At 39.2% G+C, this 16,288-nt stretch overlaps 3 protein-coding genes across 3 annotated transcripts; 1 reads left to right on the top strand and 2 right to left on the bottom strand.

The window, feature by feature from the left end:
* Window positions 1–484: 484 nt before the first annotated feature.
* Window positions 485–5,420, top strand: prpf38a (pre-mRNA processing factor 38A). The gene is made up of 10 exons (XM_068589840.1): window positions 485–787; window positions 1,505–1,664; window positions 1,838–1,959; window positions 2,876–2,961; window positions 3,123–3,233; window positions 3,582–3,694; window positions 3,819–3,845; window positions 3,944–4,035; window positions 4,479–4,527; window positions 4,913–5,420. The coding sequence occupies exons 1-10, from the start codon at window positions 658–660 to the stop codon at window positions 4,956–4,958; spliced, it is 936 nt and encodes a 311-aa protein (XP_068445941.1). The 5' UTR covers window positions 485–657; the 3' UTR covers window positions 4,959–5,420.
* A 281-nt stretch (window positions 5,421–5,701) lies between these two features.
* LOC137793706 (interferon-induced protein with tetratricopeptide repeats 1-like) lies at window positions 5,702–9,325 on the bottom strand. Its single transcript, XM_068590013.1, has 2 exons — window positions 9,198–9,325; window positions 5,702–7,165 (listed from the first exon to the last, which is right to left on the bottom strand). The coding sequence occupies exons 1-2, from the start codon at window positions 9,200–9,202 to the stop codon at window positions 5,851–5,853; spliced, it is 1,320 nt and encodes a 439-aa protein (XP_068446114.1). The 5' UTR covers window positions 9,203–9,325; the 3' UTR covers window positions 5,702–5,850.
* Window positions 9,326–11,901: 2,576 nt separating this feature from the next.
* On the bottom strand, window positions 11,902–15,448 carry LOC137793779 (interferon-induced protein with tetratricopeptide repeats 1-like). The gene is made up of 2 exons (XM_068590134.1): window positions 15,444–15,448; window positions 11,902–13,198 (listed from the first exon to the last, which is right to left on the bottom strand). Exons 1-2 carry the CDS (start codon window positions 15,446–15,448, stop codon window positions 11,902–11,904), a joined length of 1,302 nt encoding a protein of 433 aa, XP_068446235.1.
* Window positions 15,449–16,288: the final 840 nt, after the last annotated feature.

Below are 16,288 nucleotides of genomic sequence, written 5' to 3'. Positions count from 1 at the left end.
ACATAAGAAATAAACAAACAAAACAATAAAAACAAATACCCCAAAAAACACGAAAAATATATGTATTATATATATTGTGTAGTTTCTGTCTTCTTCTCCAGTTTAAATGGCGGGCTACATAAAATCAGGCGCTCTTTTCCTGTGACGGAGTGTATTACATCATTAGTTTATGATCTTTAATAGATATAATGAATCATATGTCCAGCTGGAAAGACAAAGTAAGAAATCAATAACTATGAATATAAAAAAGTCTCACATTGTTTTAATGCTATGTTTTTAATTAGACATAGTGGTGGCAGAGACCTGCTCGTTCTATTCATAGAAGTTTTAAATGGTCGAGCGCTTTTTCCTATGTGGTGAAGATAACATTTCCCCATAGGCCCTATTTAACATGAACATCGTGTGGATTTATTCTACTTGTTTCTCTCCCTGCGTGTCCATTTTTATTGTCGTTGGTTCGGTTTTAATAAACTCAAACCAGTGCACCTCCGCTCAGCATTCTTTACGCTGAAAGACAGCGACATCTGCAGACCAATTTGAAGAATGATTCTTCCTGAAAAAAACAAACTAAAAACCAACAGGAAGTTACAATTATTCTGTTTCCGGTGGTGAATCCCAGGCGGTTGCCGTTGTGCGAGTAATTCATTTTTCATTCCGATGGCAAACCGAACCGTTAAAGATGCAAACAGCATCCACGGGACCAACCCGCAGTATCTGGTGGAGAAAATCATCCGGACTCGAATCTACGAGTCTAAATACTGGAAAGAGGAGTGTTTCGGTCTAACGGGTGAGTCGCGTGTTAGCCAGCGAGCTAACGGCTAGTGACTGTTCAGCTAGTGACTGTTTTGCTAGTGACTGTTCAGCTAGTGACTGTTCTCTAACTAAAGCAATTCAATGCGTTCAAAACGTGTTCAAAACATTTTTCTCTCTAACGTTCACAGAACCACGTGTGTCACTTTCGTAGCATCGCTTACTCTATATATGTTTATAAATAGCTCTAACTTATAAGTAAGCTAAAGCTAAGTGTGTTGATTCACGTTCCTACAAACCAAAATGTACTCTTATAGGAATTTTCTTTTGTCTGATCAAAAGCTAAAACACCGTAAGTCACTTTGTAACAGTGTGAGACAGATCGGGGCTGCTATTAACGATTAAGTTGCTGGTTATTTACCCTTTTTTATGTATATTATTTAAACGAATGCAATCATGACATTGTAAAAGCTGTAAGCGGGATGTATTTGTGGTGTTTTACTTGTCAAACAACAAATAAGTGAAATTATTATATAGGCTGATGCCTAAAACACTCTCTGCGACATACAGGTTTCTTTTCTTTTGACGAGAGAATTTTAACCAAACTTACTTTGACACCTCTTCCACATCCTGTTGTATACTCTCTTCCTTGAAAGGGAAAACTCAACGTAACACTATACAAATACACGTGTGTCCTGTTGTGTTTCACAATGACTGCTAAACGAAGTGTGTGTGCATGTTGTGTGATTCACAGCTGAGCTGGTGGTCGACAAAGCCATGGAGCTGAAGTACGTTGGTGGAGTTTTTGGGGGAAACATAAAGCCCACTCCTTTCCTCTGCCTCACACTGAAGATGCTGCAGATTCAACCAGAAAAAGACATAATTGTTGAGTTCATCAAAAATGAGGATTTCAAGTGAGTTTCGATCTATTTAATCCCTTTGCCCAAAAAATATGTTGGCACATTAAAAAAAAAAAAAAAAAGTTATCTTTGTACAGTATACAAACAGGACATGTCAATCGTAAATAATATCGGCTTTGGTGATCTTTTACACTCCTTTTACTCTGCTTGCTCCCTCTCTCTTCTAGATACGTTCGATTACTTGGAGCGATGTACATGAGGTTAACTGGCACTGCAGTGGATTGCTACAAATACCTGGAGCCGCTGTACAATGATTACAGAAGAGTCAAGAGTCAGAACCGAAATGGAGGTAAAGTTTGCATATTTTGGACTGTGACACAATGCACATCCTGAAATCAGGACAGTGGTTTCCTGAGCCTGCGGATGGTCTATTTTCAAGCCAAGAAGGAGTTGTCATGAGGGTCCTCTGTACATTACGTCTGAAGGTCTTTTACATAAACGTTCTTTTGGAAGATGTGTATGTATGTATGTATGTATGTATGTATGTATGTATGTATACATACATACATACATTCTTCTTCTTTTGATTTGTTAAGCCTAGCTTGACACAAATAGTGGAAGCAGGATGAAAACTCATAGCCTTCCAAGACAGGAGGACACATTCACCTATTACCAATGAACAGTTTTCCGATTTACATGTTTGCGTCTTATTTATTTGCTCATGCATATTAGAGGAAGGTACGAAAATGGTGCATCCTGTCACTGACTCTACCAGAAGTAAAATGTTGAGTGTTTGTTTGAAATCTGGATATTAAGATAAGCCCTCATTGATCCACCTTAAGTGTATGCAGCATTTATATTGTGGATATTTAGTTATGTTCTTATAAATAGGTTGTATTGTAAAGAGGCCTGCGAACACGCAGACCCATTTTTCAGCATAAAACTAATTTAGATTTTTTTTTTAATCGAAAAATAATTCTCTAAATAAAACAGTTTTCACAGAGGAGCTGTTCCATGTCTAACTACACAAGCGGCAAACCGATCTCCCACCAGACTTTTGGAATAAAACCCTTGAATAGCCCACAGAACTGAAAAGTTGGCTCAAGATTTAATTAAGATGAAACATTCTCTCCAGTACAGTGAGCGTTTCATTCTTTTGGTTCACTAGTTAAACTCTACGTAGTGTTTTGAACATGAGACGAAACCCTGATTATGTTGTGGATGTTTATTAAAATGTTTTATTCTTATTTTGTATTTGGTTTCAGAGTTTGAGTTAATGCACGTAGACGAGTTCATTGACGATCTTCTTCATGAAGAGAGGATGTGTGACATCATTCTGCCCCGACTTCAGGTACGTTTACACCTCGCCTGTTCACACACACACACACACACACACGGCTCGATTCAAGTGCCCACACCACTGATGTGTGTGTGTGTGTGTGTGTGTGTGTGTGTGTGTGTGTGTGTGTGTGTGTGTGTGTGTGTGTGTGTGTGTGTGTGTGTGTCTTGCAGAAAAGACACGTCCTTGAGGAGGCTGAGATGTTAGATCCACGTATTAGCGCTCTGGAGGAAGATCTGGATGAGGTGGAAAGCAGTGAAGAAGAAGATGAGGAAGAAGAGAAGGTAATAATGTGTAATAAACCTTGTGGAACGCCATGTGAAAACTGGTTTGTTGAGAAGTGAATAATACTGATTGGCAATGGCAGATATGCCCATTTACCAGTTTTTTGTATTCTCAATGTTGTTTGACAACACATTTTATTTGTTCCAGTAGAAACTCTTAAACTCAGTTAAATTTGAAAGAGTCAAAAAGTTATGGACGCTGTCGAACACATGTTCTCTTTTTTTATTACCACTATTAAGTTTCAGTCCAAAAACCTCTTCAGGTAAAATATACCAATAACTTTGTGGTGTTTGTTACACTGTGAACCTATTTTAACTCATGTTGTTTGTGTTTTTTTCCACCTGCAGCCGGAGAGACTGCAGACCCCTGAGCCTCACAGACGGCGTGACGGTTACCGTGACAATGACAGGCCTCGTCGCTCTCCCTCGCCTCGTTACAGACGCAGTCGCTCACCCAGACGGTTTGTGTTTTTAATGATCCAAAACCAGATATTTGCACAGCTACACGTTCTCCCTTTGTAAAGTGATTGTAAGTCATGGGTTCATCTCTGAATCAAATCCTCTGTGACTCATTTATTTTTCCAGGAGGAGCAGATCTCCGAAGAGGCGCAGGTATGTTGACATTTACTGGAAATCCTTTGTCACCTTTTTAAATTATAACACATGTAGCTCACGCTTATTTATGTCTTTTGTTGCGTGTACTTGTGTAGCCCGTCGCCTCGGAGAGACCGCCATCGCAGCAAGAGCCCCCGCCGACACCGCAGTCGGTCCAGAGACAGACGGCACCGCTCCAAATCTCCAGGTAATGAAATGTTTGTCAAAAATAAACGTACAAAGAATAGGCTCTGCTGTTGGCTTGTATGCTGGTCTGGCCTGCCGCAACTTAAATTCTGGATATTTTAATTGACTTGAGATCCAAAGAATGGCCATGGTTAATAATAATATATATATTTTTACATATGATCTTTAATTGTTTGGGCACTAAACTATAGCCTGCTATGAACCCAACAGTGAATACAAAATATTCATCTGAGGAGGTTATTTTTTCAGTTCAGGAGTTTTACAAAGCTGACACGAAAACAACCACACATATTTCTTCCATTTGGTGTTTTTTCTTTTTCTTTGAGTTCAACGTAACACATAAGTTCTTATAATTATCACGTAGAAAAGAAATAAATGTCTTACTGTATGTGATGATTTGACGAAGGTTGATTGGTTCTCATTCGATCATTACTTTTGAACCAGGTCACCACAGAAGCCACAGACATCGCAGCCACTCAAAGTCCCCAGAGAGGTGAGAGATACTACTGTTGTTATCACAAAAATATGAAATATATTGGGATATGCGGGTCTGGGTATTTGTTTGTTTTATGATAAATTATGATAATTGTGCAGGTTCAAGACCGGAGTTTCATTACCAGTACCGTAATAAAATCAGGACTTCTCGATATTTGGTGGTGCCAATAATACATTTTAGTCTGTACCAAAACAACTTCAACAAAATCATATACAAGTCTGTATAGTGGTTTTCTGGAGTTTTTTTAAAATTATTTTTCACTCTTATCACATGATTGTCGTCTTTTATGTTCCTGTATATCTTTGGTCTTGTTATTAATGAGATGTGAATCATTTGTTTGATTAATTCCATTTGACATCATTTTGTTTCTTCTCCATCACAGGAGTTCAAAAAAGAGTCACAAGAAGAGTCGAAGAGGAAACGAGTGATCTCCCTTTCCCATTTTTTTTTTTTAATTTGACCTCTGACCTGTCAGAGAACTTGCGTCTAAATCTTGTACGAAATTCAATTTTTTGTTGTTTTATTTCAAATTCAAAGTAATTTCTTCTTTAGATGATGGACCACTGACACGTGTGTGTGTGTGTGTGTGTGTGTGTGTGTGTGTGTGTGTGTGTGTGTGTGTGTGTGTGTGTGTGTGTGTGTGTGTGTGTGTGTGTGTGTGTGTGTGTGTGTGTGTGTGTGTCGTATCTAATCTTTTACCCCCATGTGCAACCTCTCAGTCTCATCTTGTGGTTCCAACCCTTTGAGAATACTCCGTTTTCAGAACGTTCTGGCCATTATCGATTACTTTGGGATCTGTATAAATGTAGAAAATGTGTTTCTGTTTGTTAAGAATGTGCTTCACACTCTTGACCTGACATGCGTCCGAAAATAAAGACCCTGATTCATAATTGTTGTGTTTTTCAAAGTTTGTTTGATTCCTGAGGAGGAGTAGGACACACAACTTCTGATTGATGCTTCTGGGATTTTTATTTACAAGGAACTTTCAGCTAAAACAACATGCAAAAACCATTACACCAGTGTTTTCAGTTGTCATACTACACTGTATGGCAATAATGCTAAATTTCTCTTTGGGGAAAATACAATGAAATATATATGGCTCTAATAAAGTCATCAATAATAAACATACATAATTAATCTTAATAGTTTTCATGAAATATTCTGCCTTACATACAAATTGATAGGTTTTTAGATTGTCTTCCATTAACTGGACTATAGTGTAAAATCTTGTGAGACACAGGGATACTGTAATCTTCTTAGTCATGAAAAGACAATGAGATGATCACACGTTACATGTTCTGGGTCGGGTGTTTCGGCCTGCTACATCAACACATCCGAACCCGTGTTGTTAAATCCACATTGCTCTTTCAGGTTTTCCAGAAACTCCTCGACTTCTCTCCACATATTGTTTGTGCGTTCCTCATTGATCTTGTCCAGAACTCTGAAGCTGTACCTACGGAACGAGGATCGATGCGGTATCGCTGCCGCCTTCATGTGGTACTGTATTGACTTGTTTCTATCCCGTCGATCAAAATTTAAATATTTTGCGTAGGTATTGTAGAGGACCTGTTGTTCTGCAGGTTCCAGATTCATTCTTAGCAGGTCCTGGTAGATCTGCTCAGCTTTAGCCATGCCGTGAATGGACTTTGCATGTATATTTGCAAGGTCTATTTTCTTCATAAGTGAAGAATGAGGGTAGAGAGAAATTACCTCCTCATGGAGACTGACGGCTCTGTCTATCATGCTTTGCTTTAGGAGACTTTTGCTGAAATAAATTAACCATTTGTAGTAAAGTGCAGCACATTTCTTCAGATAACGCTCATCCGGATGGTGTTTCAGAGCCTCCTCCGCCAAATCAATGGCCTCATCAATAGTTAAACAGTTTTTGTAAACCCTAAGTAACCCTTTCAGACCACTGTAGCTGCTGACAGGATTTCTCAAAACCTTTTCGGCCAACTCACGTGCTTCATCCCTAACGTCTTCTCCTTTCATTGCACGTTGCTCAAGGTAGTAAACCGCAAAGTACAAGTTCTCTGGCTCCTGTTTCTTGACAACTCTCATTTTCTCCCAGTAGTCGGCCTCCGGCCCTTTATCGCTATACATTACATGACAAGTGTTCCACTCCACCATGTCCGGCTGCATCCTGATGGCTCTCTGGAAGTAATCTGCCACCAGCTCTTTGTCTGTGCTGAACTTCATCAGGGTCCAGGCTTTCTCAGCGTAGGTCTCTGCATGGAGCTCGTCCTGCGATGGTGGTGGGTATTTCTTCATCAGGGCGTCAACCTTTGACAGGTAAGCCTCACTCTCTGCTTGGTCTCCCAGGTGGTGGTGCAGCCAAGCCAGGTTCCCGTAGTTCACCACTAACCAGGGACCGTCATCTGCATTTCTCGTCTGGCTGAAGGCCTCTGCAGCCTTGTAGAAGAAACTCTGGGCGTCTTCGGTGGAGCCCAGCTTGAACTGAATGAACCCCCGCAGGTTGTAGATGTGACCCAGCCAGCTTTTTCCCTCTGTGCCGATGTCCACCAGCTTTTCCCTTTGATGTAAAAGTGTGGACCTGCTGGGGTCCATATCCCAGGTGAAGTGGCACTGCAGGGCTTGCAGTTTTTCCACCAGTGTTGTTTGACTCTGAGCAGCACTGATGGGGATTAAAGATGACAAATATTAAAAGACAAGAACGAGGGGCGGTCAGACTGTAATGGGGAAAAAATAACACAAAGGGATGGTACAGTTTTTTCTGACATGGTTTGATAACCATGTCTTAAACACAGGTACTAAAAGTACAAACACAATTTCTGCTTGGAACTTTGTTCCAACAGTTCTGCAAAACACTTCTTACAAAGCAATACACGCTGTTTCTTCAATGGGACACACGCCCAGGCATGAAATCTCTTGCAATTAATGGAAAAAAACGTCGATTCAAAATTTAAACCATACCTGGAATTGGCAACACACACAACCACTCTGATCCTTATCACTACAAATAGACCTCAGGGAAGGTCTCCTCTCTGGTGAGAACTAAACAAACATGGAATCAAACATTTCAGTGTGGGAAGAAGAAAAGAACAAAGAGTGGGAAACAGGGAAGATGTTGCTTTTGTCGTGGATGAGGTGATGTGGCCAGACACTAACAGATGACGGGTATCCATCCGCTGTCATTTACTTTGTTGTTTTTTTACTATTGAGAACCATTAATAGTTTTTTGTGTTCATTAAAATGTTATATACTGTATTGTAACAATCTTTCACAAAAGCCAGTATTACACTATTGCAAACGTATAAAACTGTAACTATGTATCCTTTTTTTGCAAAAATGTCTCATTCGCTTTATTTTGTCATAAACGGGAAGTGTTTATCTTCAAGTGCTGTCTCTTATTCATCTCGCGGGTAGAGTTTTCAAGCAATGAGCGATTGCAAAAAAAAAAGGGGCAAGGAAAGAGGAACGCCAACTCCTGACTCTTAACCACAACCACTCAGTCAGTGGCCAACTTCAACCAACCGTGTCCACAAGGCAGGGCGGGTCTTGATGAGAAATGAAGAAGCAATAAGGTGAAGCAATAAAGATATTATGATACATTAAGAAAGAAAAGGAGTGAAGAAACAAAGCGAGGAATTCATAAATGAGGAAAGAAATGAAGGAAAATGATGGAAAGCAGAGTCTTAACTGCCACTAAGGAAACACATAAGAGCAAAGAAAATTAAGTAAAATGAAAATTAAGAACAGCATTTATGTATTCAATTCTAACAAAATACAAGCACTTAGCATTTCTACACTAGAAATATATTCCTGTCAGTATAAGATAAAACTTTCAGAAAACAACAACTATTAATTGCATGTATTTATTTGTACATTTGGATAATTATTTCCTTAGTTTAAACGTACAATTGGATGCTTAAGTTACCCAAAACTTAGCCAGTAGAATGTAATGATCTTTAATACGTATAATATATTGTAAATACAAAATACATCCACAAAATATAAATGCGTTAGTCACTGTCGACACTCAAAGAGATACTTGCCAGAACTTTCAGAAAACAATCGATCAGTAATTACTGTTACAAAGATATTTTGAAATAGTCCCTGTGGCCTTGGCTAAGAAGGAAGAAAGGGAAGGGACAAGAAACATTGAAGAGAGAGCGGAAGAAATAGGGAACTCAGCAATGATTTTAAAATCATTGTTTTGGGCTGTGGGACTCAATAATGTGTATTAAATTAGAGCCCATCCTGCGATGGGATCGCACCAGCTGTGATGGGCCAGTCTCAACGGTCAGCTCAGACCACATCCATCTCTCAACTCGGCCTTCATTTTGATCTCAACTGCCAAATCGGGCCAGGGGCGTAAAGAGTCTGGGAAGGGGCGACTGGCCCTTTGCCCCCCTTTGCTCGGACCCCGCCCATCTTTAAACTCAGCCTTAGTTTTCGGCTCAACTACCCATCTGTTAAGTTTCGTTACTGCATCTTAGAGTTGTGAAGCTGTCGTGGTAACAAAATCTGTCCACAGACGGGGTAAATTAAACGTGGCAGAGACACTACAGCAAGTGTCTCCAGCGTCTCACTTTGACATTAGGACTCACATGTGGACTCAAAAGAACAAATTAATAACGACGTTATGATATGCCCATTGATTACTTACGCCAACAATGGTGTCAAATGCAGAAGCAGCCACTCACCTCATCGTTCAGCTGTTTCCTCAACTCCGTAGTTCTCTGAATATGAGCTGGAGTGACTGGTTTATGCTCTTGACGCTGGTTTGGGCTCGATGGTGTAAGATCAGTGACGTCCAACTTCTGCCTGGTTGTAAATGATGTGATGTTGTTGAGCGCGCAGCTTTAAATGTGTATGATGAAGTGCCAGCAAATTGCAGAGGCAATTGCATATGATGTGTTCTCACGTAACATGCATTGACTTTTATTTCCCAGAAACAGAAACCTATCTGATCAAACTAAAACATGATGCAACAAATATTGTGATCATTTTTTCTCTTAAAGGAACAGTGGGGAATTTACGGGGATTAAATGGCAGAAATATAATATGCAAAACTTTGTTTATATTAGTGTATCATGACCTGAAACTAAGAATTGTTGTGTTTTATTTACTGATGCATGTTATTAGTACTTTTTATTTGTTTGGTGTAATTTAATATCACACTACTACTTTCTTTGATGGGCTGAGCTCCTCCAACTACACACACACATTGACACACACACACACACACACACACACACACACACACACACACACACACACACACACACACACACACACACACAGTGAGTAGGCAGAGAGGAGAGACGGTGGGGACTGACTGTGAAGTGAAGAATACTCGATTTGAAGACAACTTTGCTTGTGACTGTTGGAGTAAAAAGTCAATACTTTATCAATACATCTGTTCAACAAGCTAACACTAACATGTAAACAAAAGTGAAACCTAATTAAATTGTCTGCTCTCATACACCACCACTGTGTTTACACAAACACAGCACGTGCTATTGGCCGAAAGCGCTTCTTTTTTTTAACTTTATTTTTTACAAAAAAATTAATACACATATACATTTGCTGAGAAAAACAAAAACTAATACAGGTGTCCAAATAGATGCCTGATATGTTTGAAATAAGTCGCAAAAGTCAAGAGGCGCAACCAGTAAGTCAGGTGATGCAACTGCAGGGAATTTTACTATATTATATTATATTTGAAGCTCTAAGATTTTTTATTTCATTTAATAGTTTAATAGTTTTAAGGGTTGGTAATAATGAGAAATTAGCAACAGTATGCTACATTGTAAAAGTTATCAAACCCCTCAAAAAAGCCAACTCTTTTCCAGTGAAAGTAGCAGCACTGGAACATTGCAAAATCTAGCGAGAAAGACTCAGATTCTTCATCTCTTCAACCTCGAGAGCCACTCCCCCAAAATTATCATTATGAACGTAAACAACAAACATGGCGGCTAATAGTACTCATAGCTGTGAGAATTGCAACTTGTGGAAGACCGGTGATGAGCAACGAGTGATTTCAATGGTTAAGGTTTCAATCTTAATTATTAAAGCAATAAAGAATAGGTTAATACAAGTTATTGTTGATAACTAAAATGTAAATAATACATTATTTGTATTAGTTAAAATGTAAAATTGGATACTTAACATACAAAAACCTGGCCAATAGAATGCAAGGGCTGGGCAAAGTTGAAAAAATGTTTTTTCTGCGATCAACTGCGATTAATCGCATTATGCACCAAATTCAATAATTAAGCAAATCGCCTTCAAAGTAAAAGCAGTCCCAATGTATTGCATTTATAACGTGCATCATATATATTTATTTTTCTTTTTTGATTGATCTCACGGGGTCAGACTGGGAGAGCCCGCGGGCCGTAAGACGCCCAGGTCTGAACTATGCCGCCTGGTAGGGGTTTAAAGTGCAGCACCTATGCGGCAGTGATAAGACCCTCTGCGTTAACACATTTTTAACGCGTTAACGTGCCCAACCCCATATATATATATATAATTTATTATGAATACAAAACACATTCACAAAATTAAAATGTGGTAGTCACTGGACACAAAAGATACTTGCTAGAAGATGAAAACAAGTATCTTTGGCAGTAGCTTTAAAGACCTGTGGATTTATTAACATCCATCCCTGTAGAGTACTGCAAGATTATGTAAAGTACATATATGTCATGTATAGTAACCAGAAAAAAACACAACTTAGTGTACACATTTTATATTTAATAGTATTACAAGGCAATTGTGTACAACTGAGGCACAGCTTAACATATTTTTTTTGTTGTAATATTTAGTTTACATCAAATGAACTGATACATTATGAGATAGTTTAAAATTTCACAACCCAAAGGCAAACAGCAAAGCTGATTTCATAGAGTGCTATAGGAGTAGTAATATAAATGGTCTTTCATCAACTTAAAATGCAGTGCGAAGAGGGAAAAAAACACTCATACAAATGGATTCTATCATTTTTGTTATTGACTACAAACATGTAAAAACTTGCAGACACCTGCCTTTTAACGGATAAAGCTTAGTTATAGAGTTTGATGTCAATTCAAACCAGATTACCTTTTTAGTCTAGAGGGTATGATTTACATTTTGTTCATATTTATTCTTGTAATTTTCTACCCAAGATCTTCCTCTTCGCCAGTGTTTTGGTACATTTTGTAAAAAGACAAAAAAACATGTTTATTGAAATCTTAAATCGAGCCCCACAGCCAAGCTGCCACTCCTGCAGGCAAAGTCCACAGTGTAGTCAGTCTCGTTGATAAGTATTTTCAGATTTTTTTCCGGTAATACAAAAGCTTTTTGCATTGCATTTTTTTCTCCCCAGATTTAGGATAAGTGTTATAAAAAAAAACAACATTATGGCTCTTACAGGTTTTCCAGAAACTCCTCTATTTCTCCACACATTCGGTTCCTTCTTTTATTTTTGATCTTCTCCAGAACTTTGATGCTGTCCTCACGATAGAAGGATTGATCCGGTATCGCTGCCGCCTTCATGTGATACTGTATTGACTTGTTTTCATCGCGTCGATCAAAGTTGAAATATTTTGCGTAGTGGTTGTAGAGAACCTGTTTGTCTGCAGGTTCCAGATCTTTTCTTAGCAGGTCCTGGTACATCTGCTCAGCTTTAGCCATGCCATGATTGGACTTTGCATGTACATTTGCAAGATCTATTTTCTTCACAAGTGAAGAGTGAGGGTAGAGAGAAATCACCTCCTCGTGGAGACTGACAGCTCTGTCTATCATGCTTTGCTTTGTGCGACTTTCGCGGAAAAAAATGATCTTCCATTTGTAGCAGAGTGCAGCACATCTCTTCAGATAACGCTCATCTGGATGCTGTTTCAGAGCCTCCTCTGCCAAATCAATGGCCTCATCAACAGATACATAGTTTCTGTAAACCCTTAGTATCGCTTTCAGACCACTGTAGCTGCTGACGGGATTTCTCAAAACCTTTTCGGCCAACTCACGTGCTTCATCCTCAATGTCTTCTCCTTTCTTTGCACGTTGCTCAAGGTAATAAGCAGCGAGGTACAAGTTCTCTGGATCCAGTTCCTTAGAGACTCTCATTTTCTCCAAGATGTCAGCTGGCACCCCTGTGTCGTTGTGTTTAAAGGCACTCGCTAACCCGATGACGTGACTGGTGTTCCACTCCACCATGTCCGGCTGCATCCTGATGGCTCTCTGGAAGTAATCTGCCACCAGCTCTTTGTCTGTGCTGAACTTCATCAGGGTCCAGGCTTTCTCAGCGTAGGTCTCTGCATGGAGCTCGTCCTGCGATGGTGGTGGGTATTTCTTCATCAGGGCGTCAACCTTTGACAGGTAAGCCTCGCTCTCTGCTTGGTCTCCCAGGTGGTGGTGCAGCCAAGCCAGGTTCCCGTAGTTCACCACTAACCAGGGACCGTCATCTGCATTTCTCATCTGGCTGAAGGCCTCTGCAGCCTTGTTGAAGAAACTCTGGGCGTCTTCGGTGGAGCCCAGCTTGTACTGAATGAACCCCCGCAGGTTGTAGATGTGACCCAGCCAGCTGTTTCCCTCCTCCGTGCCGATGTCCACCAGCTTGTCACTTAGATATAAAAGTTTGGTCTCGTTGGCCTTCAGATCCCAGGTGAAGTGGCACTGCAGGTTCTCCAGTTTTGCCACCAGTGTTGTTTGACTCTGAGCAGCACTGATGGGGATTAAAAATAACAAATATTAAAAGATATCACCAGGTTTGTACAATATGCTCGGCGGCGTGCTATGTTTGTATAATCATTGTTCATTTCATTTTTGAGGAAGGGAGGATCAATGGAATGGAGTAAGAAAAATGGAATGTCCAGGAAGGAAATAATAAAGCAATGAGGTACAAAGGGCAGTACTGTATCGTGAATAATGTACCTTCGCTGCCCGTTGGGCCTAACAACACCCTTGAAGTGTACATTATTATAGATACAGTACTGCCTTGAGTACCTTATTGCTTTTATAATACGGTTACCTGCGGCATTATCAACAGTAATAGTAGCTGCCTTTCAGCACAAAATAGTTGTAGCCACCAAACGTTGTGTATCACATTTCAATATCCTAGAGAAAATAGTCTCTAGGGTAGAGTTCCATGTGTGTCAGTTGCATAGCAATAAATGTGTTTACAGCTGGGGCTTTTATTGTGGAGGGGAAAATGGAAAGAGGGGAGAGTGGGAAAAGGGAGACAAGAATAAAGTGGTTGCCCTCTTGTCTTACCTAATGGAGCAGCATTGTTATGTCATTATCATTATACGTATAGTGTAAGCGCAATATAGACCCTCAGCTAGACATGTTTGGTAACTGTCAAGCTTTAAATGACAACTAACGGTCGCACAATTTAAATCGACCTGTTATTTTGAGTGCGCACTGATATGGAACGCTCTGGTAAATGTAAACAGGTTGTACAGCACTTTATGGCTGAATAAACTACACCCCGTGACTCAATCTCAACCAATCAGAATGCTTGATTTGATCTACCCACGTTATAATAAATAATAATCTGTTAGCTTCTTCTTTGAACTTGGCACAAAATAATTTCACTACAGGTTCTGTGTATGGACATGTATGTGACAAGGGTCTGATGTGAAAGGCAGCAAGGAAAAAAGAAAGTAAGGTAAGATAGGAGGGGAGGATGAGACATGGAGTAGGGCGCATCGAATGGAAAATAAGGAAGGAATAATGAAAGAAAGAATGGATAAGGAAAGAATTATGAGAATATAGGAATACAAAAATATGGACCAACATACTGCTGGAAAGAAAAAGTATAGGATCAGAAAAGGGAAGTAAGTAAAGAAGGAAAAGATGAAAGAGAAAGTGATGAGGATAAAGGAAGGCAAATGGACGTCGTGGAAGGGATGAGCTAAATGGGACAATGGAGGGAAGGAATGGATAAGAAAAGAGAAGAACAGACAAAATAAAAACCATGGAGGACAAGAAGAAACAATAACTTAAAGAAAACACAAAGATGAACAAAGTAAGTAATGAATAAATAAATTAATAAAGAACGGTAGGATGCTGCTGGTGAGTAAGGAATAAATAGAGTCAGGCAGGTGGAGAAGGAAAAGTGGGCAGAAGGGAGAAAGAAAAGATGGCGGAAAGAGGTAAGGAAGAAAAGGAAAGGAAGGTGTGATTCACAGAGGAGAACAAGCGGTAGCACTTTATAATAAGTACACGACTAAACACTGAATTCATCATTTGCAAAGCATTATTACTCAGTAACTCATTAGTATGCTATTCGTACTATAGATTATTAATAATATCATGTAAGTGTTAGTAAATGATAAAAGAAATCTGCACTTTATGATGAATTCAGTAGTTAAAAAGAGAAATAGACGCAACACAAAGTGATAAAGAATATTAATATTGATGTGGTCCTGGGCGCCATACCCATCAGTGGCATGAGTGGTCCATACTTTGGTGGCATGAACATTTTTCTTCCTCCAAAGTGAGCATGACAAAATAACTTTGATAGCCACCCAAGGGAGAAAGAAAAGATGTTTGAAAGAGGTAAGGAAGGTAGGAAGGAAGAAAATGAAAGGAAGGTCTGAGCCACAGAGGAGAACACAGAATTACATGAGTATGAATATGGAAAATAAAATACATTTAACATTTCTCCACCAGAATGATATTTTTGAAAGTGTGGGATGAAACTTAAAGAAAACAACTGATCTGTAATACTTATTAAGTAAAAGACAGACTTTTTATATGTATGTTCATAATCTCTGTGACACTGACTGAAAGGGAAGAAGAAAGAAACATCGGACTAAACAGCAGAGTTTATACATCACCAATGTCTTGAAGGATAATGGTAATAATCTTTGGCTCGAGGACACAATGATAAGATATTAAACAAATCATAATGATACTAATGATTTACACCAACAATGATATGAAATGCAGGAACGGCTTCTCACCTCATCATGTAGCTGTTTTCTCAACTCAGTAACTTCTCTAAGTCAGTGCGGCTGGTTTCTGCTCTTGATGCTGTTCTGGTCTCTCAGGTAGAAATGATGACATGTTGCTGAGCAGCTTTATATGTTCATGATCATGCTGAGGCGGGGCATTAGCATGTCAATGTCTCTACTGTATTTTAAAAACACTCCTTGACTTTCGTTTTCCAGGAATGGAGGCCAACAGTCTAATAAGTGTGATGACTCATCAACGAAATGTCGTGATTATGTTTTCTCTTCATTCTTCTTGCAGCACATGACGTCACACTGGGAGAAAGATTCAACCCCAAGATACCTATCTGTATGGCTGCACCTTCCCATCTCTTAAAAATATTGACGTGTTGTGAAATCTTTGAACGCATCTGTGTGTGTTGTGATCTGTCTTCTCCTTCAGTTTTGTTTCCCCAGATTGAAAACCGACAGCCACATCTCATGAAACTGAAACATAACTCAATACATTTTCTCTTCTGAGTAATGTGTCACTGTTTTGTAATCACAAGTGAAGAGCTCACACTCATGAGAACAGATCTCATAATTACCGAATACAAATTTCATTATAAAGAAAAAAAGTTAAGGTTTAGCCTGTTTGATAAAGTCTAAAAGATGTTCAGATGCAGACTTCCCAGATCACTTACTCAAACAAACAAAAGAGCACACGAGTGTGCAGGGACAGTCGACAAGGTGCAATGCAAAAAAAGGAAGAAATCACAAAAATATTCAATAACTCAGTACGTCAGTGGTCCCCTCGTAGTTAAAGTATATATATATATATATATATATATATATATATATATATATATATATATATA

The sequence above is a fragment of the Clinocottus analis genome, unplaced genomic scaffold (genome assembly GCF_023055335.1).
Source record: "Clinocottus analis isolate CAN_PGR_092001 unplaced genomic scaffold, fCliAna1.0.p SCAF_23, whole genome shotgun sequence".
Classification (NCBI taxonomy): Eukaryota; Metazoa; Chordata; class Actinopteri; order Perciformes; family Cottidae; genus Clinocottus; species Clinocottus analis.
The sequence above is the reverse complement of the archived record's forward strand: the minus strand, read 5'-3'. Positions and strand labels throughout refer to the sequence as shown.

Coding starts and splice junctions, on each gene's coding strand:
- prpf38a (XM_068589840.1), top strand. CDS start 658: ATGGCAAACCGAACCGTTAAAGATGCAAACAGCATCCACGGGACCAAC. Junction 788..1,504: donor GGAGTGTTTCGGTCTAACGG/GTGAGTCGCGTG, acceptor TGTGATTCACAG/CTGAGCTGGTGGTCGACAAA. Junction 4,036..4,478: donor GCACCGCTCCAAATCTCCAG/GTAATGAAATGT, acceptor CTTTTGAACCAG/GTCACCACAGAAGCCACAGA.